The sequence below is a fragment of the Anopheles gambiae genome, chromosome 2, assembly GCF_943734735.2.
Source record: "Anopheles gambiae chromosome 2, idAnoGambNW_F1_1, whole genome shotgun sequence".
NCBI lineage: Eukaryota > Metazoa > Arthropoda > Insecta > Diptera > Culicidae > Anopheles > Anopheles gambiae.
The window spans coordinates 53,165,701-53,190,446 of NC_064601.1; the positions used below are offsets into that span (position 1 = coordinate 53,165,701).

The window sequence follows — 24,746 nt, forward strand, 5'->3', positions numbered from 1 at the left end:
ATTTCGATTTTCATTAGCGCATCTGGCGGCGGCTGGTGGAAGCTTTTTTTGGTCTTCAAGGGAATGGTCGTGCCGGATCTCAAATTTAAGTTGTATTTTCACCGTTTTTTGATGCGAAAACGGCTGAAATACTTGCAAAACATATTCATCTATCAATTACAAAGCTTTTCCAGTCCAGTTAAGGTAAAAAACATGGAAAAATAACATATTTTCTGAAGCGGCTCCAAATTGTTTGGAAAATGCTTCGGTCAGCCGCCGCCAGATGCGCTAGTGAAAATCAAAATTACACCAGAGAGTACGATCAATGTAGCCCGGCCTTGAGAATAGCCGGATGGATGATCGTACGGTACCCACAGGGAAAGAGTAAGGGGGGGAGAGAGAGTATCGACTTTTTGAACCACTTTTTTATGGCCATTGTCCTAGACAAAAACCACGAGCGAAATACTCCAGAAAATCTGCCATAATTGTGGCGTTTTTCGTTTGAAAAAATTTCGCTTCGTCGTATATTGACTTAAATGCGACGACTACCCGACGTCGGGTGAACGTTCACACGACGTACACCCGACGTCGGAAATATTTGAAATTTCGGTTGGGTATTTGAAATTGTCGGTTGGGCGGTTGGGTGGGTAGTCGTTGTAGCGCCATCTGTTTATTAATAGTCGAACCACTCAAAGGCACAGTGGGCGATTACTAGTACAACATCATTTAATATTAAAAATATCATAATCATTTTAGCATAATATCATTATTTTCTTTTTTTAATATTATTTATCTAAAACGCATGAAAATAACTTACTTATGAAACTTAATTTACCTGCTCGTAATTTAAGTAACAAGTTTAAGTAATTTAAGTTTACAGTAAATACAGTTGTTGGAAAACTATACTGTTTCATAAGCTGTGTTAGGTACGTTTAATTTAGTCTCCTTTTTTTAAACTTCAGAGAGATAATTATGTTGAAATTTTGAACATATTTTTTACCCAAAATATTGGAAGAAATATTTAGTGCAAGAGCAATTTCTTCTCAGTTCTGAAAATATATGTTGCATCAAACACCTCTCATATACATTATACTCTTATGATTTTATATCATTGAAGCATGTGTCTTGACATGTTTTATGCCATATGTTTATTTGTTGATTTGCATGTTTTGCTTTATAAAAATCCAGCCAACAACAGATAGTAGTAAACAATGAGACAATTCAATCAATCACAAGCACTTCCGGTTGTTTATTCATGTTGTTTGTTTCTCTATAATTCCGATGCTCAACGATACCAGCGCCCCATTTTCATGCAAACCATGTCCCTGACCATTACCATCTTTGCTTCACGGACATATTCACTAAGACCTTGATCTAGCGAACTCTGCTCGTGCTGTCAACTAAAGCGATAGAAAGAGTGCTGTAAAAAATACATTATCGAACGTGTTAACATGTTTAGGAAATTGTCGCTTTTCATGCGGAACTCATAAGCAATGATCGAATAATTTTTGAAAGTTTGCACGAAACAAGAAATCACATGGATTGGGCTAGTCCGTTTTATTTCGTGTTCTTTGCGTCATTCAATTTAATTTTAGTAACAATTATAATTAAATGCACGGTTAAGGCTTATAAACAAATAAAAATCCGTAAAATTAAACATTCTCCTCGATTATCCATTTACAACCAAAAAAAAACCGTTCATCCTTCACCGACTCTCAAACCGGTTGGCAAACCCATCGAGTACTCGCCCATCGCAATATTCATAAACCTCCTTATGAACCTCACTGGGTGACAATCAGGCGCCTTGTTGCGAGACCTTTAAGGAAGCGCCCCCTTTTCATCCCTCGCGCAGCATAGTTCCGCGAATCGTCAACACTGACAGCGTCGGAGGTCATGTCAGCTGCAAGCAAAGAAACGCATGGCCCCTTCCATCGCGGCAGGTACGATTCATTGCCTTTTAGGGCATTACGAATGACGGTGAGTTTTTTATTTTATTTTTGTGTTTTCTGCACGAAGGCTTACTACCCTATCCTACGGCGCCCTGGTAATTGCGACCTAAAACCGACTCAATCGGATACACGAGAGAAGCCTTCGTCTCCAGCTCGCTGCTTTTGCTTACTAGCCAACCGTCGGTGGTTTATTCCCAAGCGATGAATCCATTAACACACGGTGCCAAATGAAACACGATTGCGCTTATGGAATAGCCTTTTTTGGCAGAAAATCAGACACATGTACATGTATCCGAATTTTTATGACCGACCAAACAGCCAGTGACGCAGGGCGACCGAGGTTGCGATCGAGATTAGAGACGACCAGAGCCCCCATTCCGCCATATGGATGATCATCGTCTGAAAAACAGGGCCTGAAGGAAGGGGTGAAATTGTGGGTGGTGCTAGAATGATCGGGCAAGCACAAAACTCAACATCGTCTGTAAACAAAATTTCCCGAACGCTTTCCCATCGGCGGCAAGGAACGTTTAAACGAGAGGACGGTAAACAAATGTACCTTCCACTATTGTAAGGGAAAGCGTACTGGTTTGCTGGTGTTGGTGGAATGAGCATTAAAATGAAAAGTTATCCTTGTTGCGCAGACGCCAATCCCTGCGCATGTCTTTCAGCTCAGCGCGTTATGAATAACGCTCAATATCTAAAACACAGTGAGACATGGTGAATCACACACTGTGTCAAATTAAAATAATAAGTAAGAAAATTTATACAACTGAACAAATTAATAGTTTCAATGAAAAAAATGGATTTTTGTCACAATCTAACATAGATTATAGTTATAGATTATAGGTCATAGATTATAGGTTGTATACTTAGGAGATTTTTTCCCTGAACGATGCAATTAAATGAATCGGACCTATTTAACTCAAATGGGACCGTCTAGATGGCGTTTTCATGATGCTATTGGGAAATGCAAAAGTAAATGTTAACTCAGAAAATTTAAATTATTACCTACAAAACACATATTTTTTTTTATAAAACTCTGTTCTACTCTCTCTTATGTCCATTTTTTGTAGACCGTGACATTTTTGAAAAATTGTAAGTGTTATGTTAGTGCATTAATATAATAAAATAACAAACTATATATAATTGACCTCAATAAACCGTATGATTGTGCTAAAATGCGTTAAACGAGAAAAACTTTCAAAAATATCAATGCGCAATACTTATTATACCATCACAATAAAACAAGGAAAAAACACTCATGGGAAAACTAAAACTTTACCTAATTGTCTAATTTGTTCGAGACTGATCAAAACACAAATTTTGACCAAACCGAACTACGATCACTGTGCGAACGTACAACCCAAGACCGCTTACTAGCCGGCAGGGAAGAAACGTTACACTCGCTTCACAGGTACTATCCACCACCGATGCAGCAGATCGTAGTTAACGTTGTCGGTTCGATCGGTAAGCACGCGCTCAAGATCTTTAGTACAATACCGTGCAGAACGGTCATTTTTCAATGCGCAGCGCATCGTTTCTTCTACCCAGGTGGACTAATCGTAATAGTGCGCTAACCGTAGCAGAACAAATCCAAAAACAATTAATGGGCGTAATCCGTGTGAAAGTAAAGTGATTTGAAGGATAATATTGTGTATGGGAAAATGATATCCGTAGTGCGTGTGTGATGTGATTCGATGGCGCACCGGAAATACACAGCACACCTGAAAACGTGCATCGCATCAAGAGACAGATGACGCAAGTGTTATGAAAGCAGAGAAAATTTACGAAACGAACAATCCACAGCCTAACAAAAAGGGTTACCTTATCACTCCCAGAGTTCATTAGAACCAAACATTTTCCATTTACCGTACGAACACGGTGTCGTCTCCGAAACCCCACATCCAACTGGTCAGTTACAAGGCCGAGCTGAGGCCGGGCATACGACAACGTGAATCACAGCGTGTAGTGTGAAAATCGTTTTTCCACGCAGCTAGCGATCGCGAAGATCTCAGTTTCTATTCGCGTCCTACCACATGCGTACGCGTTGCCTTGCTTCAAATTTCCGCACGGGAAAATGTCGGTGGAAAACGGCGGTGAAACAGAGTATTCAACACAAGTGCAACTGCCACACGCACACATGCCTGCTCGTTCGTTAAAATGTCTGTGTACGATCGCTCCGTAAACCGTCCCTGCTCGAGTTTGTTTGTTTTCCCGTTCTGCCATTTGCGTGAGCGTGAGCACCACTATCAAGCGCACATCTACGACAATCTGAGCACGGAAAACAAGGGCAAAAATGGGAGATGTTTAGGTGAAACTGGGAGAACTGTTCATCTTCTGAACACTACGGCATTGTGCAGGAGAGAAGAAGGAAGCCGAGGTGCTTACTGGTCGACAGCTGAAGGCAGAGGCAGAATCCAAGACACTAGACTCTGACAGACGTTAGTTGGCCCATCGTTCGGCAGGGAAGGTTGATCCAATTTGGCACCCGAAAAACGCTTAGCATTGACATATTTTCTGGCATGTGACACCCGTTAGCAGGCAGCTGCCGTTTGGCAACGGTACGTTCCCACCACCGATTGGCCAGTAATAAACTAGCGAACAAGTTATGATCGATGAAACGAAGCATGGAGGGAAAATTTAAATCCTTGGAGCAATATCGCTACCAGTTAAATGAATCATTTAGATCGTGAAAAAACACTGTCTTATAAATAGCTCAACAGTGTACTTTAATGATTTTCAAAGTTTTACAATTGTAATATGCAATTGAATGATGCGCAAAAGCATTATACTAATTTGAAGAAGCTGCAGTGTCATTAAAAGTCAAGCCGGAAATAAGCAGTCGCCCATGTGCAACAGACACCCAGACACTTCTTCCGAATGTCCCACAACATGGCGAAAAAAATCCTAACAGCTATATAAACAATGTCTACCGAGGCAGCGAAAGCTAACGACCGCCAGTGACACTTGTGAACGAATTAAAGTGAGAAAAAGAAAAGGGAAGAACAAAAACACTTCGGACGTATTTGTTCTGGCTGCACAACAACCGTTTGCCGAAAATAGAAGCGCTTCCGTAGGCCGTGCAATGCACCTTTTCTTGCCATCGGATGCAGTTTGCACTGTGGCTCACCTGTTTCATGGTGTGATGGCGCAGTCGTCAGTCGAACGGCACAGCTGTGTCTGCGGATGTGTTGATGTGATCGTATCTACTCTATTGATCTGGTACAAGGGAGGGTTCATCGTTAATCAAACTTTTAATTTATATCAGATTGAAGTGGTTTGGGTTGCACAAATTATATTTATTAAATTGATTTTCTTATGATTCATTCACCATTTTGGGAAGTGCATATCCGTTTTTCACCGGCACGAGATCAACCAGTAGGAAGTAGTAGCAGAAGCAGTGCGGATGAATTGAGTGGTTGAGTTATTTTTAAACCTTGCGCCGTCACAGACATTGGACCATCGTGTCTCACCCCTGCACTTTCGCTGGCGGTAATGGAAATGGGAGTGTAGTGTCGATCGTAGTCGGCTGCCGGTTTTGTGTTACAGTGAATCGCGTCCACTTTCATTCACCTGACTTAGGGGAGTGTGTAGTGCGTAGCTTGTTGTGGTGCTAGCAAAATCAAATAAGAAGATTAAAAAGTGTCTTCAAGTGTGCTACATTTGTGATACTTACGACACACAGTACTCTACGCGCTCAATTAAGGAAACGATCTGGTAAATGACTTGACGATTGTGTGACGAGCAGCTGAAGATCAGTGCACAGTGTTATCCATAACACTTCAACACCTAACGCAGAACCACTCCCTGAGCACGGTACAAAGGAAAGGTTATAAATTATCCTTCTGCAACCTTTCATCCTCCTTCCTTCCCCTGAAACTTTTCACATCCACTTCCTGATGCTCCTTGTTGGTGATGTGCGTAATCAAAATGTGCTATGTGTACGTGTGAGAGCGTTTTTAATAGCATCAAACAGTTTTGCGAACCGTTTCACTGACTAAATATACCGACTCCGGTCTGCTAGGCCGGTTATTAACACGGTAGCGAGTACGGGAATGTTCCGGAACAGATCAAGCTACACAGACACATTCGCGTGGGTGCAGGAAAAACCAGAGACTATACTACTATGTAACAGGTCGTGCTAAAACCTTTCCTTGTGTTAAACGTCTATGTACCATTTCTACGCGGCAGACCCAATAATGGATGTGTGAAACAAAACGTGACATGTGTGCAATGTGTAGTATTTGTATGTCATTTCGTTTATCTTCCTCAGGTTGATTGCTGTTTATTTTTATCCAACCGTGTGATTAATTGTGAATAGAGCGCATCCTGCAGAGACTTTCATGTAAACAAAAGAATAACACGACTATTTTCGGGTTCTGCATCATACGCCTCCCTTCTACCACCGTGAAAACACGTGCCAGCAAACGACCTTGCTGTGGCGTGACTCATACAAAACAACAGTGTAATTAGTGTAATGTTTAGTGTAGAGCACAGAGTCTAGCGAGTGCACGCAGCAGGACGTGAAAGTAAACCACTGACCCACCACATATAACACTCTTTGGGGGAGACACCCACAACGCACATCTCATCACACAGCAGCTAGCTACAGCAGTGAAGCGATCCTCAGAGCAGAGTAGAACGTGGAATACTATCACCATCACCACTACCCGACTTCCCTCTACTACAGTCACTCTACACCACTCCGTTTAGCGGCAAACGTACCATTTACTCCGATAAAATGGATATTCAAGTACAGGTATTTTCCGATATTCCTCTCCCCCCCCCCTCCCCTGTTGTTAGTGAAAGGCTTCGCTTGGGTAATACACTACTTGGTTTTCCTAAAAAGGAGGCAAGGGCACAGACGCATACTTATGAACATGGTATTAATTTTCACATATTACTATTTCGGTACAGTGTGTTCAATTCACATAAATCATAAAGTCTCGAAAGAGAGAATGTTCAATTTACATGGTGATGAATATTTTATGCACAAACAATAAGTTATCATTACTTTTTGCTGTGCGTAGCAGAATCATATCAGAATATACATACAAAGCATAGAGTAATTTGCCAATAATGGCACACTTAAGGGAACAGTGAATGTCACATATACATGTACAATGTCTAAGATGAATAAAATCAAATTTTGCATGATATGTGTGGTATAATTTCTGTTTAATAAATAGTATTTATATTATATTTTATGCTGAAACAATGGATAAGGAAATAAGGACGGATAGAATGACAAAAATACTATTTTGAAAATCCTTAATCCAATTTATGCACTCTATTGGACGCTGTTACATAACATTTTAATCAAAATATACCGTTTAAATGGTTAACCTTATGATGTGATGCACAATTCATAACGGTTTGACCTCCATTTCAAATCCATTCGATTGGATGACATTCGGTCACAATATCGTCATCAGTATTTTAAAATTCGAAAAAGTATTAACAAAATAAATCAATAGAATATGAAACAATGTTCATCTACGTTTTATAAATAATTGAAATTATGGTACAGTACAACATAGTGTACAATAATTGGTTGGTGTGCAACACTAGGCAAATTGTCTCATCTGTATTAAGGAAAAGATCTTCTGAATCGTTCGTATTTTATCTTCCACAATCTAATTAATGCAAATTGCCAACCTAAATAAAAACAGTTTGTTTAGATATCACATCATGCTTGTTTGATAGCGAATTCAAGCTATGACATCCTTAAAATGTACATATAATACATCAAAGTTGAAAACACGAAATACGATCAAACTAATGTACCGCAGCATTGGAGAAATTGTAAGTAATCCATTAGTTTTGCCATACTAAATTACGTTGATTGTTTACACGAAACTCATCTGTTTCCGGATGGCTTTCATCAAGCAGAAAACACAAACAGTAGGGTTGCCTATTCACTCAGGAAATCATCGAAATTTCGCTGCCTAACATATGCAAATTTTGCACCACTATCTGCTTCCCTGCCGGGTGTATATTCTTTCTTCAATCTTTGCCGATCTAAACATATTTGCAGGATGTGAATCAGCTGCTCGTAGTATGTTATACAGAACCAAAACACGCTTCTGCGAACCACTGTCTGTTCGCTTTCCGTTGAACCATGATCGTCGTGAGTAATGCGCGAAATGTTTAGTGGGAAAAATATTGACCACCATCTGCGTTCTGGTTGATGGTAGCGGAAAGAGCATCTTCAATTTGAAAACGCGTTTAGCTTTGAAAACCATCCTATATGACCTGACAGCAAAGGACAGGCGTAGGTGTTTGAAAGATGAACAGGTTGAACTGTTTCTCGGACAAACAACTAGTCTGTTGCACATCATACGATCATATGAAGTAAATACGACGATTGAAGTTTGCCATTTTCAGCCCAATGTTTGTTTGGTTGAACACTCTTTCTCGTAAGGTTTATGACGCCGCAATCCTAGGCCCTGATCAAACGTTTTGATCTGAATTAAACATAGATTTTAAATTTTAGAAAGATTTAGATCAGCCAATGTTGAACTATTCGATCACAAATATTTTTTTTTAGTTTAGAATATATAAACTTATGAATTTACTACAAAACACTCAGAAAAAAAAAATATGGTTCAAATATTCTAAATTCTATTTCTAGATTTCTCAAAATTCTATCAAAATGGATTGGTTTAAAATCTTAATCAATTTTTCTGAACATCATTGTGGAGGAACTAAAACAAGACTTCACATTTTTTAATAGATGATTTTTTAAATATTCAGAAGCTCATTTTGGATGCTGTTGGTTCGCTCATTGTGGTATAGTTTTCATAAAGGTTCCCAAAAATTACTCTACGAAATACCTGGTTAGAGTACGTATGATAAGTGCTGTATTTGGCTTTAAATTATTTCTTCTCCTTCTTCTTCTCTGGCGCAACAACCGTTGTCGGTCAAGGCCTACCTGTACCACTAGTGAGCTCGGCTATAAGTGACTTATTGAAAACCCATAGCAGAATGATCAATCCTATGCATGGCAGGCGTGGTCCATATTGGGATTGAACCCACGATATGCATGTTGTTAAGTCGTGCGGTTTTATAACTGTACCGCTGGACCTGTTCATATTAAACACATCACATTAAATTACTTCAAAGCCATAATATTACATGATGAAGTATCAAATATAAAGAAAATTATACTTCAGAGCTAAATGATTAAATCAATATGGGTCCTTTTATAAAACTAAATAGTAAAAAAATCGAAAATCATATCTGATAGCTCCCGAACAAGTCGCGTAACGATATAGAAATTACTTTCTCATAGGAGTCAAAAAGTGCTTAATCGCCGAGTTTCGCTTTGTTTATGACTCGCAGCAACAATATCATATACAATTTTTGACCAGATTTACTTTTATTTCCACACTGTGTCTAGCAGGTGGTGATCACAACACAGTGGTTTCATTATGGTCATGATTGTCCATGCTTACTCTATTTTAAATTAATCTAATTTCTGTTTAAAATCTGTTTTTCTTTCAGCTATATTGTATCGGCACTAGGCTGTGACTGAAAAATACACAAACAAATTCTTGATAATTTGATAGCAATATAAAAGAATATATAAATATTTAACAAAGAGTGTAATGAAAAGGCAATACGAAATTGTACGACCACGATCGAGTGTATCACCTACTAAAGCATTTCTACACTTAACACAGCGGAAACAAATGTAGGACATAAAATCGTTCAAATAAATTTATAGCGATCAATAATTTGGAAGTTAAGTCAATTTATGTTTGATTTGTATAGATCTAGTCGAATAAAAAAAAAAGATCGATCTGATGAATAGTCATAGCTGGCATGGCTCATATCATTTTTTGTAAATTATTTCATGTACAATTTGCAATCAATATTATGCATGCTAATTATAGTTCAAAATATTATGCATAATTTGTGCAACAATCAATTGCTGTACGTTATACATAATAACCAGTCCCGCTTATGGAAGAATCCATTACTACGAAAATGAGCCCATGACGTGCATGTGTTAGCATGTGCAGCTGTTCCTCAGGACTGTCCTCAAGTCTACATAAAAAAAAATTGATGCAAACTCTGCAATAAACAGAATTTATTCTGTTTTTATGATGGTTATAAATGTCGCGTTATTGCTTTTGCAATGATCATGGTAATTTTAAATGAGATTTTTACAGAAAATATTGAATTATTAAAATAAAATATTTCTACAAATGCGATCAATTTATTCACATACTGAGAGGCTGTTAACTATGTAGTTAACATGTAAAACTTTGTATTTTAACAAATAAACTTGTGTGAAAACAGCCCAATTTCGAACTTTGTTTCCATTTGACTAGTAAATGTTTACAGAGATTAGGTCTTAAGCAGTAGCATCATGTTAAGTCGAGTAAATTTGATTTTTTAACCCACCAACAGTACGACCATTGCCCATTGTGTGACGCTATCTTGCAGCCTGCTGGCAGGCTCTGCCATGCTCTCTTTGCTCTCTCTTCTTCATTCAAAACGAACCGCGCAGCGCGAATCGACGCACTTGCCTAGACGTACGCCCGCATTCCGAGCCCGCGAGCGTTTCTTTCTGTGTTTGTGCTTTGTGCGTTTGTGGCTCAATCTTGGTCATTGTTGTCCAATCAATATTGCTCGATCGGTTAGTGATTGCTACTAGTGCTGTTAGTCTCTCGCTGGTGCGTTTGTGTGTGGTGATACTCTTCCCTAGCAGTGCGCAGAAGTAGGCGAATCACTTCTTTTATCTGCCACCGACAACAATAACAACCCGCGTGGCGACAGCTGTCTAAAAGGTAAACAACCACACACCACTTGCCGGTTCGCCAAGGAATCTAGCAGTGGCACAGAGACATGTTTAGCCATCATCATCAAGCCCTCAGCAAAAGTACATACAGATTTTGTCAGTACAAACAGCAACACTGCCAAAGAAAATGTGCACAAATGTGAGATAAAATAACACCGCAGTGTTTGCCGGTAGTGCAATAGAAGAACGTGACGATTGCCGTGACGAGAGCACAAGGGGGGTGAATTTATTTCAGTGATGTGCAACAGTACGCGTATGTGGCTCTGGATGGTGTAGCAGCACGGTTGGATCTCGCGCATAGGAAGTTGAATGCCACGGAATGGGATCGATGTAAAAAGGTTCGAGAAAGTGAAAGATAAAGAACTGGCCGCGTGTGGTTCGGTTGTGTTCTCTCTTTTTCTCGCGGTGCGCCGCGGGCTTACCGTGTGTGGTGGGCTCACATACACTGGCAGCGCCCAGACCGGTCACAGTTGGTTCTGTCCGGTCTTGGATTCTGTTTTCATCCGCTGAGAGAGAGCCGGATGATCTCAAAAGGCTGATGGGGAGGACAATAAAAATGTATATTCCCTCACACGTACGCACCCCTAGAATGAAGCGGTAAAGAAAAGGTGCCCGGAATCTGTGGAAGCTTTGGGAAGAAGACCGATGGGCTTACAGAGTTTGTGTGTGTGTCTGTGAGGGTGAAAGAAGGCGTACCACATTCGACATTGTGTATTCGCTTCTGCCACGGTGGCTTCAGCACAGAACGGGCAGTTGCTGTGGTTTCGGGGTGGTGGTTTAATTAGCGTTTTTGTGCTCTAGCCTAACGCCAAATTGTTGGGCTAGATCACATCTCTAGCTCTCTCACCATTCGGGCTCACGGTGATCGGTGTTTTTGCTTCGACGCCAATTTTTCGGTGTTTAAATGCGGAACCACACCACCACCCGACCGGGCTTGGCCTCATGCCTCCCTTTAAAGCGTCAGGAATTCTGGAACCAAATAAATTATACTCAAAATACCATGGGAACACTTCCCACGAAAGTCGACGACAGACAAAGAGCAGCATACACAGAACAAAGACAGCAGTTGAGCCCCAAGAGCTCGTGAAGTGATTGGTCTTTTTTGTTTATCGCAAAAATATGCAACGCTTCAATGAATTCAACACAAATACAAATACTTCCAATCACTCAAACCCCACAAGTAAGAGGGCAGTCGTTTAAACGGTGCAAAAGTTGAGACGATAAACCCCCATCAAACTGATAGCACGCCCAGTCACTCCACCCCTCACCCAACAAAAAAAAACAATTATTTATAAATAGGCCCATATAGGCCCGATTATTCATTGGAGGTGGCTTTACTGATCGTTACAATAGATTCGAAAAAAAGTCCAAATAAAAACGTGGATCTCTTCGTCCTTTGACTCATTAATTTCTATGAATATTTTGTGTGAATCAACTTGCATCCGCGGGCTGATTTTGAATGGATTTAGTGAATCAACATACTCTGCCGTATAGTCCCCATACCTGTGTGAACCTCTTGCACCTGTGTTGAGTCATTCGCTTGAACTCGTCATTGATGTATTCCTTGAATCCGCCAACCTGGATGTATGCGAGATATAAATAGAATCTCTTTTTACATGAGCATTTTAAGTACTTATCTCATAATTTAGGTTAATGATTGAGGATGAATTCCTCAGCATTCGAGGTATTACATACTTTTTTATTATATAGGGACCACTTTCCCTGCACAGTTATGAAATGGTTTATTACCCTAAAAGAGACTCGAACAATATTCACAAACTGTTTATCTACTTTGCAATAACCTGGCTTACCCAAAAGCTTGTCTAAAACCAGACTATAAATTACTATCCCCTTCGCGTACGACTCGGACAACCGACGCCGTCCAACATACAGGATCATATAAAAACACCGCCCATGCATCCTTACATGTCCCCCCCTACCCCTTTATTATCTATATGTTTTGTATGCATTTATGTTCCCCGCAGTGCAGCTTTACTTCTCTTTTCTCTTTTGCTCCAACATACGAACCAGAGCTGTAATAGTTATGTTTCTGTTTCACTCTTACCTTCTCTTTTCACTGCTCGGCGATCGTTGTTATCATGTTGCGACGTTGCGACTTGCTGGCTGATATATTTGGCTACGTTCCAAAAAAACATTGGCCGCCGGACAGGGCGCCCCGCAGTACTACCAGGAACTGCAGCAGCAGCAGCAGCCCCGCGACTACGACGACCCGGACGCGGACGAAGAGGCGGAGATGGAGGCGGAGCGAGATTTGGCCGAGGACGCGCAGTGGAAGCGAATACAGCAAAACACGTTCACGCGCTGGGCCAATGAGCACCTGAAGATCATCAACCAGACAATTGCCAATCTCGAGAGCGATCTCTCCGACGGGCTGAGGCTGATCGCGCTCATCGAGGTCCTGTCACAGAAGCGCATGAGCAAACACAACAAGCGACCAACCTTCCGCAGCCAGAAGCTGGAGAATGTGTCCGTCGCGCTCAAGTTCCTCGAAGTTGAGGGTATCAAAATTGTCAACATCGGTAAGTACCAGTCGAAAGGAATTGATTTCAAATTGTTACCAATGTAAAGAGTTGTCAATCATCATACGTTGCGAATTATTTAGTCCCACTTTGTTAATAAGTACTCCCGCTACATCGTTTACAAACACATGTATTCGCTTCATCTTCCCAGCGTTTAAAAATTTGAGGATGAAAATTTGTTCATTTTACAATTGACCAAAGCTTCACTACCACTCGCATACATACGAGCAGCTGCTATGGGGCAGAGAAGCACACCAAAGCTTTACCAAACATTGCAATAAAACGAACCCCACTCGACATTGTTATGCTCGATGCGTCTGTTTTTTCGGGTGCGTTTTGTAGTGTTGTTTCATTTTTGACGAGCCAGTAGTTGTGGCCACTCAATTTGGTTGAAACTGGCCACGAAGGGAAGCATCGCTTGATTTTGCAAACTGTGCCTGCAGTCGGTCTAACCTGTTTGTGCGCATCTTCCACGTGCCTTCGCCACTCTCCCGAACTTGGACTGAAATTTCATTATTGAGTGGTCCGATCGGTCCGGTCGAACGAAACCAAACGATTCTGCCGTAAAGATGGCAGCGTGAGAATGCGAAGATGAGATAACGAAGAACAAAATAAGCTTGGCATAAAGAAGAACGTCATCCCGAAGTGGCCATGCGACATACAATGCCATGCAAACGGGTGATTTCTCTCGCTTTGCCATTATGAAGGCGAGTAGGAAGTTACCACGGCAAGGCTAAGTAAGGGTGATCCCAAAGGCTTCGTTTCGAGGCAACACACTATATAGCAGTGGCAGAGCACAGCGATTCACCCAAGTTGGTGCTACAAACAAGTTGTTTTTTTTTTCGTTGGCACGCAACCCCAACATCCGTCAGGGGCATGGCAGTTTAGCGAAACGACAAAAAAATGAACGAGGAACGGAATGGCAATTCACAAGTTTTTGGAAACAGCGATAGAGAGGAAGCGTTTTGCAAGCTTTTCTTTCCGTCAGTGTTTTTATGGCGTTTTGTGTTCTTTTGCCCGTTCGTCCCAAACTCTGGATACCTCTTTGTTAGCTGTGTGTGCACTTTGCGTAGTTTATTTTTAAAGCACGCGAGCACACGGCGCTGCGTCAAACGTTTTTCGTTAACGTTAGACTTCAACGATTCGGCGACAACGAACTTAGTGTGTGTAGTAGTAGGTACGGGCTGAAGGTGCACTCTCTCGCATTCGGAATGCAATATGTGGTGCGATACGCTGTACGAAATTGGTACAATATGTACGGGAAGGAGAGCAAGCGCACAGCAACAAGTAAGCAAGCGATCGTTTTGGCTTTAGCGTTTATGGAATTGTCTTACCAAAACCACACACGCGCGACTTGTGGCGAAGATGGCGTGACGGTGGCAAGTTGTTTTACAAATCGCTCGGTTAATTAGTTGTGCGTTTTATCGCTTCACTAGGTACCGAATCGAGCGCAACTAAGCACTTTGCGGACACTCACATATACGGTGATTGCGGCCGACTTTGGAACAGTGGCGTCGTAAATATGTCCTCTCGCGTTACCAACGCATCCGTCCGTCCCGGGTCACACCTGAGCAGAGAAAGCCCCGCAACGCAAGATGCGGCACGGAATTCAATCAAAGCTGAAGAATAACAATAATCTCCCTGTCGAAGAAGAAGAAGAGCGAAATATTTGCACACCTTTGACAACCGGTTGTTCGGCTCATTGACTGACACTGGATCTGCCTGCGTATCTGTGGCTTCGTTGCAATTAGGGAAAAGTCGGTCGAATGCTTCCAACTTGTTGGAATGCAATTCATCGTCATATTCAACCCAGTCTCAAATGGCAAGTCTGGCTGTATCTGTCAGAGATGAGTCAAAAGTTGATCATTGCTGATAGTGGTGTAAATGTAGTTTGTCGGAGAAATACAACCCGTTTCAGTGGGCCGGGGGTTTAGTTATTTCTAATTTACGATCCACCTTTTAACAACGTCCCATATATTACCGGTTGTTTAGTTTAGGTTTTACTTGTCCTTGAAAAGTTTTGTTCACTTCACTCGATTATCTACTGGGGGGTAGGAGTCACGGGAATTCATGAAGGAGCTGTTTCGAATCATTTAATATGTAAATGATGACGCTTCTACTTCATGGAACTCTTTGTGTTCATTTTATACCCGTGCTACTTTCGTGCCTTTCCTTTCAGTTGTATTTTTTAAACTACTATTTGTCCTCAACCAACAAGTCTGCAATTATTTATTTAACGTTATTTCCTTTGGGTCATATATCAACAGTATCTTATCAGTCACCGATCGTCACTGAACACTACTCGCAAATCACACCCCAAATAATCAATAGCTAGACTTGCATGTAACTCCACGCCTATCACCACAAAGATTCTTTTTTATTTGAACAGCTGCTTTTGTGTTGCCATTGCCGGGTGCGGCGGCGTCTGATGCATTCTGCACACAAAAATGCACTTTTACTGTCCTTCACCGACCGCCACCCAGTGCAAGTGCTTAGACTCGCTGGGTGTGGTGACTCGGTTTCGATCGTGTTATTTATTTGCCAGACAGTGACATACACACTCAGATTGGTTCAGCATACATACAAGCTTTTAAAAAAGATTAACGAACTCCTCGAGCATGTCGGGGGCTGTGTGTGACCGAATTTGACCGACACCGTGTTACAGTCGACAGTAACGCATGCAAACATTCACACTCAACTGCGATAATGCGAGACGTCGCGATTCGCTCGGACGAAACAGACATTAGGTCACTTAGCGTACTTTTTAGCGCGGTGGGTCATCAGAACAGTTGTTGCGGTTGATGGCGTCACGCGTTGGCATTTAATCGAATGCAGCAAATGAAACGCGCTGTGGCTTCGTCTGCATGACGTAATCGAGTTCCAATCTAGGGGCAGGATGTGATCATGGTGGTTTTTGTTTTTAACTTTTTACACTTTTGCCCCATTTTGCATCCAAACACAGCCATAAACACATGCTGAAGGCAAGCAAAGCGTGATGTGTTTTGCACAAACCCCAAGCAAACCACTGGTGAGTATGTGTGTTCGAAAATTATGATTGACAATCAATCATTATCAACCTCGAGCCTGAAGTAAACCCGCACGAAATTGATCGATTGATTCATTCCCTCGAAATGCGAGTAAAGTAAAAATTGCTCTGCATGAGTGCAACAGTTTTGGTTTTATTTTTGAGGACTTGTCGATGACATTGCTCAGCAACTACTCAGCAACAATGTTACAGGCCAACACCCGTTCCATTCCCGAGCGGCGCGCATATCGAAAAATAAAACTCGGTCGCCCAACTTTCCCAGATTTGGTTCAAAAACTGTCATGAAAACCGGCAACAGCCCCATTCGTCGGTGGGCATATGCGTGAAATTTATGCGCAACATTCTCCGATGCTACGGCCCGCCTCTACCCTCATCATCGTCTCAACTACCTTGCACTTATTTCCATTGAATTGATCTCACCCAAACAAACACGAGAAATGACGGGAAACCCGACCGAAACGTGCCGGAGTGCTGAATATAATATGGACAACCTAACCCAATAAAATAAAGCTTCTTTGCTTTTTTGGGATTCTCGGGCGCGCACCCGATCGACAACGGCAACCATCGTTTTGTGTTGGCCTTGCCGCTTATGGTCTAGTCGCCAGCGCCAACGCGGGAGTGGGATCGTTGTATGTATATACATTTCGTTCATATTTGGATGCAGACACGATCGACGATCGAGGCGAAACCCATGCGCTGAAACAGGTTCTTAGCTAGAGCATCGCGCGAGCGGGACGAGGTGATGAATGCCGGCATGTGACGCTTACTACTGCGGTATGCTTCGGTTCTTCAAGCTCTGCTCGTGGCACTTGAGAGGCTGTTGCTTCTATCTTGTGCTTAGCACGAGCCGGCGCTCAGCCACACTTGATCTTGAACCGTTTGCCGGCGCCCGATGACGCAATCAGTGAGATTTTCCCCCAGCTCTGATCACGTACGAACGACGTGCCTGAAATCTGATGCGCCAGAAATATGGGGGAGCCCGACGACGACGACGACGCGATAAATGCAGGAAACTGACGTGGCAAATTTGCATCCTTTTTGCAACATTGAAGATGAGCCGGTAAAGTGGGCAAGCAACATCAGCACCACCCGTGTATCGCGGGAAGCACGCCAGCCGAAGCGAAACACTCATATGGCGATGGCGTAAGTGTGTGAAAGCATACCATCGGAGAGCGGCCAATCTCTAGCACCGGCCGCGGTGCAGCAGACCGTAAACGTACATCCCGGACACGTCCAATCGTGGATGTCCGATGAAGGATGAGGGGTTTTCGGTGTGAGCCTCTGAATAACATTCACTGAACAACTCTTTTAAGCTTCCCTCTTGTGATGAGTTCACATCCGTTAGCTCTAGCAGCTCTAACTGATTGTTCTGCTGGTGTGGGAATGTCTTATCAAATTTATTTACGATGTATTCTATTGCCTCGACAAAATAGAGCGTAACATGCATTTTGTAATTTCCCAGCCCAAAGAATAACATTCTTTTGTAGAACTTTTATTTTAACTGACGTCTTTTCTAGACTTTAGTGGATTGATTTGGGATCCCGTGGTAAAGGTGTTCAATGCACGGTTCATGAGAAACATGTTTTCACCATATGGGTTGTAAAATTAACTATTTTGTTATCGGTTGATCTATGGATATAAAAAGATCCAATTTGGCTTCGAGTTTGCAGCCCATAGGGTGCAAACAAGCAGTGCAATTAATGTTTAAATTTTTTGATAATTTAATTATAATGTAATGTTTTGATAATGAATTTAAAATATTGAAACTCGCCGTTCCAAAAACGCACACAAATGTAACACGTTCCGAGGCTTCTCCACCCCAAACCGAGCCCATCTCGATCACTTTCCCTTTCGATCGCACCAACCACAACGACCACGGTGTGTTGGAGTAGGCTTACTGTGCGATTACGATTGTTTATGGGGCTATGTGGCTTCAAATGGGCCAGAGTGTAAGTATGCAAGTAAAAACAGGCGGGCTGTGGTAGCCCCATGATCATGTTGCTGGATACGCACATACGCATAATAGCCAGTGCATGGCAAGCGGAACGTATTGTGGGTAGTTTTAGTTTTTTGTTTTTTACATTGCATTATTCGCCCTTCTTCTGTTGCTACTGACAACGTCCAGTTTGTCTACCAGTGGCCATAGCAGGCGCAAGAAACAACCCTGACTTGATGACTCAAATGCTAAATATAGGCAAAGCAAGCTTCCAAGGAAATTCGGTGCCTTTTATGCTCTCTGCCTCTGTGTCCATCCGCGTGCGTGTATTCGTGTGCCCAGTGTGCTTCTACATCACGTGCCCTCGTAGGCTGATTCCAGTTTGCTCCCTTCCACCGCGTCCGTAAACACCCCATAAGAGGAGTTGGGCTTTTTTTTTTTGCTGGGGAGCCTCTCGCCAACAGCCACATTACCCATGATTGCATTCGGCAGAACGGCGATACAGAAGAGTAAGCCAAACCGCTCAGGCTGTCTGTGGAATTCGCGATGAAGTTTGCAGCTGCCGATACGAGAGGATGATGTGTGCGTTTATGCACGTACGGGTAGACTGTTTTAAGTTTAGCGATTGCCATTGCCAGCCAGCCCAGCATCGACTGCAAGAGTAGGCGCCGTTTTGAGCGCCCGTTTTGTGAATCTCGTAATAGGGAAAATAACGGAATAGGGAAAAAAATATATGCGATATGCAATATATAAGAATTAAACCGTCATGTAGCCCAGACAACAGAGTTGGGGAAGTATGGGTGGGTTCGACACTGTGGGTAAGATCGACACCTTGCTGTTTTAGTATTTATAGAACATTTTGAAGAAAAACAATTAGAACATATTAATTATATTAACTGTTTCGTATATTTGAGTCACATTTCCCTTATCAGAAATCTGTCAATTGTCCAAAAACAACAAAATAAACACAATTGTTTTTTCTTGCTGACAGCCGATGTAAATTTTTACTTCTGGGACTTAAGGAATTGTGGCGTTTTTTTTCAACAAAATTATAGTTTTCGTATTAATAGTATTGTTTTATAAACACTATTGATTAGTTCTGTATCAAAGTGCGTAATTTTTATATTAAACTATATAGTACAAAATGTCACTAAAACTTGTGTGGCCAATGGGGGTAAAATCGACACACTTTGTAGTAGTGTAATGCTTATTTGTAGCATGTTAACTTATTTTTTATATCGTAATTTGAAAGTGCCTATATTTACTACAAATGTCCCGTAATTATGTACGACGGTAATGATCAAGCTGAGAAAATACTCAATTAAAAATACCTTAAAAGATTTAAAACTCGCGATGTCAACAAACCAAGGAGTTTATAATTTTGAAATTTAGCTATTATTCTCTCATAGAACGTTTGTCACACTCGGATTCAAAATATGTACTTACTATATGGTTTAGGCTTATTAAAATTAATATTGTTATGGCTTCGACCGTATGTTAGGCTTACTTTAGGCCGGTTTAGGCTTAACTGAAGAAAAAATAGTCGGTATGGAATCACATTGACCGATGTTCGACTTTTGGCTTTCGAGTTGCCAGATAAAAATATAATTAAATACCCTATCGACTTTATTAAAAAAAGAAGATAGCTGGAAGATACTGGCAACAAGGTTTTTTTTTTTAAAGGTATCTTAACCATTCGTTCCGTAAACCAGATCCTATCTCCGCAGCTTCTACTATATGGAGTTTGATCCCATGCTGTTTGTAACGATTTTTTTGTTCTTGCTTGAAGTTGAAATGAAGTTATTTCTTTCGCATATTTCAATACTGTTTTGTGTTAATTTTTCTAAAAATTGGTACGAAATACTTTTGATGTTCAAAATGAAAAACCACTGGCCATCTGAGTTTGTTATTTTAAAAGTTTTGACCAATGGTGTCAGTCTCTATCAAGACTGCAGTCTTGATGCAACAAAAACACACTTTTTATTTTATCAAAATGTTATAAAAATTAATCCAAGAACCGTAGTTTCTCGTATGATGGTACATAATGAATCAAAAAAGCCTTTTCAATGACTACTAGTAAGTTTACATTGGCAAAAGTATTGCAATCAGGGGAAAACCTCAAGGTGTCGAAACTACCCCCAGTTCCCTTAGATGCTGAAAAGATAAGTTTGCAAAATAATCATTCAGCCACTTTCCCAAACTCGATCGAAGAAGAATGATAGTTGCCGTTGCCTAAATACAACGGTTACTTTAATTTATTCCATGAGTATCCTGCTCAGTTATACGTACAATATGGCAAAATGTCCAAAAAACATCCAAGTAAACCACCATTTTATGTCATGACAATCGCAAAGATCGTTCCCGTATTCGATCGAGTTTGAGAAAGTTGCTGATCATAAAAATCATTCTTTAGTATCATTATGAGTAAACCTTCATCCTTTTAACAACTGAAATCTACAGTGGCTCACTTAATTTAAGGTATAGCTGTATATGATCTGTACTATAAGATAACTTTTACAGTCCGTAAATTAGTTTATCCCAAAACCTTGTCCCTTTTGCGGCAGTTGTGTTGGCATTACCTTTGTTAATTGATTAGTGATTCAATCAATTAAAATAAGACGTTTAAGCATGTTGAAGCCATTTTTTAGGCCAAGTATAATGTTGGAATAAAATAGGATGTTAAATGGTTTGACTGGCTGACTTAAACCTGAAAGGTGACACATTCGTAGATGTAATCATATATTGTATCTTACAGAGGTTGTTCTATTGTATGACTTCAAATTCTGGGGTTTTTGTAAATTTTATCTTAAATATAACATACAAAGTATGATAACATTACATTTTCAATCAAATGGTTATCAATACAAGATTATCAATCAAATGGTATCAACATCAATTAGAAAACCATCAATTAGATTAGAATACCATCTATCAATTAGAATAGAGTGTACCATTATTCACTGTATGCTTTCGACTCACAACATAGTATAAAAAAAGTATATAAATGATTTATCATTGACTGTTTTCTAATGTATAAAAAATAAATTTTATAATTTCGTTTATACTTTCCATTCATGCTCCTTGCAGATTCTTCCGACATTGTAGACTGTAAGCTGAAGCTTATTATGGGTCTGATTTGGACGTTGATTTTGCACTATTCCATCTCGTTGCCGATGTGGGAGGGCGACGAGAATGGCGACAATCTGGCCAACGGCAACGGGGCCTCGCCGAAGCAACGGCTGATGAACTGGATACACCGGCTGGTGCCGGATCTCCCCATCAACAACTTCACCTCGGACTGGACCAACGGTAAAGCGGTCGGAGCTTTGGTGGATGCCGTTGCCCCTGGTCTCTGCCCGGACTGGCCAATGTGGGACCCGAAGGACGCGGTACAGAATGCGGCCGAAGCCATGGGTTTGGCAGATGACTGGTTGAACGTTCGCCAGCTGATACGACCGGAGGAGATGGTGAATCCCAATATTGACGAACAGTCCATGATGACCTATTTGTCCCAGTATCCGAACGCGAAGTTGAAGCCAGGAGCTCCGCTACGTCCCCGCACTAACCATAGCAGGTGAGTTGCGCTAAAGTAACAATGCCAAATCAGGTAAAGATCGACTGAACAAGGATCTGAACCAAGGGTAGGGGATCCAAATAGTTGATCACCCTAGAACAAATATCGTAGATATCATGTTGCTCTCGCATCCGTCCCATCCTTTGCTCATTTGGAATGGATTTTGGATAACTACTCCCGTGATTAGTTGCATCTTTGTACTTCCCATTATTTCATCTTCATTTCCATTTTTACGTAAATTGGTAGCCGTAGATTTATTAATACAATCCCACACCATCAATCAAAGACTTGCCAATACACACACACATTCTTCCACCTTAAATGCACAACCAGTTCGTTCGATTGCGGTTCTACGATCACAGCTGTGTGGTATCTATCTTTCTGTATCTTTTCTTCTTTTCTTTTTTTTCTTTTTACCCTTCATTTGCTCGACATTGACCTTACAATTCCGATGTATGCACACTTACCCTTTTACATTGCAGTGTTCCACCGCCGCGGTAAGTTGCTGCTGCAAAGGAAATGTACCAACTAGCGACTAGCGATTATAATTTGTTGATTTCAAGCAATGTTACCATTTGTTTTACGCTGCCCGTTTACCCACGTTGCTATAGATTCTTATGTATACTGTCGCGTCTGCTCACGATCTGCTCTCTCGGAACTCACGATTTTGGACAACAGTAACGATTAAATTATGGAAAAAGCAAATTTGTTCCCTTCAAAAGACGACCAAAACGCACACCTGCAACATAGCGCCTGAATTAACCCATCAGATAGTGTGCTAATGTTGTGTTTTGTTATTTCTATAACGGTTGATTTTCTTGCTGAATAGCTGCCATACATTTAAACAATAATATTTCTACATGCTTTAGTGTTTCTAGGTCTTAGATGGCCTCTTTTAGAACTCTCTTTGCTTGAATGGGGAACGTGGAAGAAACACGACTTAACGTGAATAGGAAAAGTTTTGGAAAAGAGTTTGGAATTGGAAGTCAGAAATTCAAAAGAAAATGCATCAAAAAAGCAACGAAAGTTGTCTACATTTACATGGTTTTCTTCTTTGTTTCTCCTTTACTGGCTATATGTGTGATCCTTTACGTACTGGCTATTTGTGTGATTGTGTTTTGCGTGAATGTGTGATGTTCCTGTAAATAGTTAAAGCTTTAATAGCAAACTGATTTACCTCATGACTTGTGTGCAACCGGCATCCTCAAAGTGATTGAATAAAAATTAAAAAAAAGTAATTTTAGCCGTCATATCATACCACCTTACTTATTTGCGTTTTGTGCGTTCCCTTTATCATCCGTCCAACAGGGTGCGCGCGTATGGGCCAGGAATCGAACCGACCGGTCCGACAGTCGGAGCTCCAGCTAATTTTACCGTCGAAACGTTCTCCGCTGGAAAGGGCAACGTCGATGTAGCTGTACACAATCCCAACGGTAACCCGGAAAAGGTGGACTGCCGCTTTAACAACGATAAAAACCTGACCTACTCCGTTTCGTACATTCCGAAACTGGAGGGACCGCACAAGGTGTACGTAAAGTTCAACGGCCGCGATATCCCCAAGAGTCCCTACGAGGTGCAGGTAGAAAGCCAAGCCGGTGATGCATCCAAGGTGACGGCGACTGGTCCGGGCCTGCTTCCGGATGGCGTTGTAGTCGGCAAGCAAACGTACTTCGACATCACAACGAAGGACGCCGGCAAGGGTACACCCGAGGTGATCATTCTCGATCCAGCGAACCACAAGACATCGGTAGCAGCCAAGCTGCGCCAGGTCGGCACGGACCAATGGCGATGCGAGTACACGGCCAAGCAGGTGGGACTGCACTCAGTGAACGTGTTCTTCTGCGGCCAACAGATCCGGGGAAGTCCTTACGGGGTGCGCGTCGCCCCTGTGTGTGATCCGCGAAAGGTCCGTGCAAGCGGACGGGGTCTACAGCCCGTCGGTGTGCGTGTAAACGACGACGATGTCACGTTCCGCATCTTTACCGAGGGCGCTGGCGAAGGCATCCCAGAGGTAAAGATATTTGGCCCGGGAGGGGTGGTACCGGAGCACAGCATTCGCAAGCTCGATGCTACCACGTACGAGGCACAATACATTCCACTGAAGGAGGGTCGCTACAAGATACTGGTACTGTACGGTAGCCAGGAAATCCCAAAGTCCCCGTTCGAGGTGACGGTGGGGCCACAGAAACACACCTCAATTGTGGCGTACGGCCCAGGGCTGAAGTCCGGCATGGTCGGTCAGCCGGCCTGTTTTGTTGTTGAGACGAATGGGGAAACTGGCAACCTGGGATTCAGCATTGCCGGACCCTCGCAGGCCGAAATCGAGTGTCACGACAATGGGGACGGGTCAGCACTAGTCAAATATCATCCGACCGCGCCTGGCGAGTACGCCGTGCACATACTTTGCGATAACGAGGACATTCCGAAGAGCCCTCACATCGCCCAGGTGCTCCCGAAGGCGGACGATTTCCATCCGGAGCTGGTGAAGGTGAGCGGCCCGGGTGTGGAGAAGAATGGAGGCGTGATCGTGGGTAAACCAACGGAATTCACCGTGGACGCGACGCGAGCCGGTTCGGCACCGCTGGAGGTGAAAATTAACGACGTTTTCTCCAACACCATTGCGCACAAGATCGCCCAAACTGAGAGCGGTATGAAGAAGATCACCTACACCGCCCCCTCGGCCGAACCGGTCACGGTAGAGGTGAACTACGGTGGCGTTGCCGTGCCCCACTCACCCTTCCGTGTGAACGTTTCCACTCCACTGGACGCGTCGAAGGTGCAGTTCTTCGGGCCTTGGTTGGAGCCCGGCGTCAAGCCGAACGCGGCCACTCACTTCAACGTGGATGCCAGGTAACGGAAGTCACACTTACGGTACGAGCGAGAAGTCCAACCATTAACTTTTATGTCTCTCTT

General features: G+C 42.1%; 1 protein-coding gene across 9 annotated transcripts in view; it reads left to right on the forward strand.

The window, feature by feature from the left end:
- Positions 1 to 3,343: 3,343 nt before the first annotated feature.
- LOC1274482 (filamin-A) overlaps positions 3,344 to 24,746 on the forward strand; it is a 54,784-nt gene continuing 33,381 nt past the window's right edge. For 2 of the 9 annotated variants that reach the window (XM_061646801.1, XM_061646806.1), the window contains exons 1-5: positions 3,376 to 3,479; positions 6,202 to 6,687; positions 12,908 to 13,277; positions 21,347 to 21,833; positions 23,142 to 24,683. In XM_061646801.1, the coding sequence (XP_061502785.1) occupies positions 6,670 to 6,687; positions 12,908 to 13,277; positions 21,347 to 21,833; positions 23,142 to 24,683 (2,417 nt within the window). In that variant the 5' untranslated portion in view covers positions 3,376 to 3,479; positions 6,202 to 6,669. Of the gene's footprint in view, positions 3,480 to 5,085; positions 5,151 to 5,315; positions 5,758 to 6,201; positions 6,688 to 12,907; positions 13,278 to 21,346; positions 21,834 to 22,315; positions 22,331 to 23,141; positions 24,684 to 24,746 lie in introns of those variants that run through there. The other 7 variants (XM_061646799.1, XM_061646798.1, XM_061646803.1 and 4 more) reach the window with 7 other exon arrangements.